At 39.1% G+C, this 3,032-nt stretch overlaps 1 protein-coding gene across 1 annotated transcript in view; it reads right to left on the bottom strand.

The window, feature by feature from the left end:
• Top1 (DNA topoisomerase I) overlaps positions 1-3,032 on the bottom strand; it is a 118,617-nt gene that overhangs the window by 23,660 nt on the left and 91,925 nt on the right. The window contains exon 9 of the mRNA XM_004630909.3: positions 2,198-2,313. Coding sequence (XP_004630966.1) covers positions 2,198-2,313 — 116 coding nt within the window. The remainder of the gene's footprint in view (positions 1-2,197; positions 2,314-3,032) is intronic.

Raw genomic sequence — 3,032 nt, 5'->3', positions numbered from 1 at the left:
AAAAAAAAAAAAAAAAACAAAACTCCAAAAATAAGGGATCTAGCATTCCCGCCTGCCTAGCATTTGGAATTTGAAAGAGGGTTTTCCAGTTGAATTGTAAGCTCTTAGTGATTCTAGACTAGGGTTACACTTTTACAAAGGTCTTCAAGGTCATAGGCACTTCCTCTTTATCAGGAATTTTGACTTCAAGTAGTACACAGAAGTCTCCAGTGTAGTAACTGCAGGAACTCTGTCCTATACTCTCTGATTAACAGGAGTCAAACTGTTTTACTGATGTAAGGATTTGCTATTGATAATAGTATAAGGGTCTTGTTTTGCTGCAAACTTCCTGGGGTTAGAAATCCTATCAATGGTTGGGTCTTTGTGTCTGAACACAGGCACGTCAACACATAGATCTTTTTAAAAAGTAAATTCTGGCTCCCAAATTTGCTACTTTACTCACCTACAGATCAACCCATCAGTGTAAACCATAGGTTGAACATCCCTTACACAAAATGTCTGGAACTGAAGTTTAGGACTTGGGCTCCCTCCTCCCAATTTTTGAATATTTGTATATTATGTGAGATCTAAATGATGGTACCCACTCAAGTCTAAATATGAAATTGTTTAATATAAACCTTACATATGAAGGTAACTTACCTTACAAATGAAGTTAATTTTATATAACAGTTTTAATAATTTGGGGTATGAAACAGTTATAATTTCATTTGGTATGGATATTAGCAACCCCAAATTTTTATATCTGTAGCATCTAGATTTCCACCTAGACCTATCTAGACCTTGAAGCATCTATGGCCATGAGTCCACCACTTATGGACAAAAGGTACACCAGAGCTCGAGAGTTTGCCACTAATAAATTGACAGTTTTCCTGCCCAGTGTTTCTCAACATTTGGTCAGTAAATCGCTTGGTTTAGAATCACCCAATGCCAATTTATGACATATTAAATGGGTGAAGATCCACTCTGGTAAATGTTAAAAAACACATAAGGGTTTGAGGAACAATGGCCTGGTTATTTCTGGACAGAACTCTTAAAATGAAGAAAATCAGGTCAACACTGCCATTTATAAACTACTACAATGCCAACAGAAAACAGAACAAAGGCTACTCTTAAATGAAATACCAATGAGCATTAATAGATAAGCCCAAGGGTTCTAAAAGATCCAGACAGGGTATTTCTTTAAAGCAGCTCATTTTTGACTATACTAAGTCCCCAACTTACAAACAAGTTCTGTCCCAGTAGTATGTTCATGAATCAGATTCATTTGTAATCCAACAGAGTGAGTCTTAACACAGTATACCTGTGAAAGTTCACAACTCCAATGTTCGTAAGTCAGGGACTGACAACACCTATAGCAAAGGCATAGGGTTGCACTATATAGAGTGAATGACAGATTCTACCTGCCCAACTAGAGGTTGATGGCAGACTAATTCTCCACCAAATACTAGTACTATTTCTAGTTGTAAGCAGTTTATATTGCATTATTATAACTAAAATAAATATCACCACTCAAGTGAAGTTTTTATAATAGCTCCATTGCACAGAGTAGTTCCTAAATATGAAGTTCGGAAAAAAAATAATAATAATAACCTTGAGCTGTGGACCGTGGGTTGTGAGCTGTTCTTATGGTCTGTAGGTAGATGTTCCTCACAAGCCTTATGTATTCTTAGGCAGGGCTTTTGGGTGTATGGGTCATGAGGGTGTGATACTCATCAGTGGATTAGGTCCAATGATGAGCTTATAACTAAATGTGATGTTGGGATGTGAAGCTTGGTTGGACGTGAAGCCTGGTTGGGTCACTGGGGCCTGGCGTGGAGAGATGTACCTCTCTTCCAACTCCTCCCTCATTCTCTCTCCTTCCTGTCAGACATGAACAGCTCTCCTCTATCATTCACTCCTGCCATGATGTACTCACTTGCTTTGGAGTCAGCTGACAAGTGATTGAAACACAAGCCAAAGTAAACTTTTCCTTCCCTTTTCTTGGGTGTCTCAGCAATGAAGTAACTAAGACACTTAAGTACATGCATCTTTTTTTGGATTATGTAGGTAAGATATTAGCAATCTGTTTCTCATGCTACTTTGTAAGCAGAAAATGGGCTAAGAGTTAAAGAGTTAAGGATTCTTCCTCATTTTTTATCCCTAAATAGAAGCGGCTTGTTTTCAAAGTAAAGAATTACACAACATTTAAACAACTCACCATCATAGTAAAACTTGACACTTTCTGGAAGAGGCTCATATGGTGGAGCAAATACAGGACCTTTATGCTCTAGGAATTTCCACTTGATGCCTTCAGGATAGCGTTCTTCTTCCCACCTTTTAAAGACAAGGCACAAGCTCATTTAGTAATTATCTTGCCTCACACAGAGATCACCACTTGTTACATACCAAAATAGTTATCTGCTCAACTGACTGGTTGAGTATAGTCCTTGAAAAAGTTTCAAGAAGTTTTAGGGTCTGGATCAAAATACTGGATCAGAAATATTGGATCAGTATTTCTCACTTTGAAAAAGCCAGCAGTCACAAAGCTTGATGAAATAGTCATATAAATGAAGGGAAAATCCAATTTAACAGGTCAGTTCAAAGATATTGCATATTAAAGGTCCATCATTCAATGAGCTTAGCAACAAGTGAAGGACATGGAAACAGAAAGCTATTCTACCACAATCCTGGAGCAGTATGTCACAATGGTATACATGACAGAAGTATTATTTATGCTACTGATATATAGGAAAAGACCTCCTGAGAGTGGAGATGCCAGGTCAAGGTACAGTAGAAAACAACTCTGAGGGCTGGCCAAATAGCTCAGTGGACTAAAGTGCCTGCTTAGGCAGATGTAGGGGTTGGGAGTTCGATTCCTGGGCCTGCTGGGCTGGCCCTATCCCTCGGACGCGCTGAGACAGAGATTGAGACTAGGCATGGTGGTAAGCTGTAAACAGGAGGATCACCAAGAGTCTGACCTATGCAGTGAGACCCTGTACACCCTGTAGGCCCTGTCCTAAACACACACACACACACACACACACACACACACA

The sequence above is a fragment of the Octodon degus genome, unplaced genomic scaffold (genome assembly GCF_000260255.1).
Source record: "Octodon degus isolate 3935 unplaced genomic scaffold, OctDeg1.0 scaffold00037, whole genome shotgun sequence".
Taxonomy (NCBI): domain Eukaryota; kingdom Metazoa; phylum Chordata; class Mammalia; order Rodentia; family Octodontidae; genus Octodon; species Octodon degus.
This window is presented reverse-complemented; position numbering and strand designations above follow the sequence as displayed.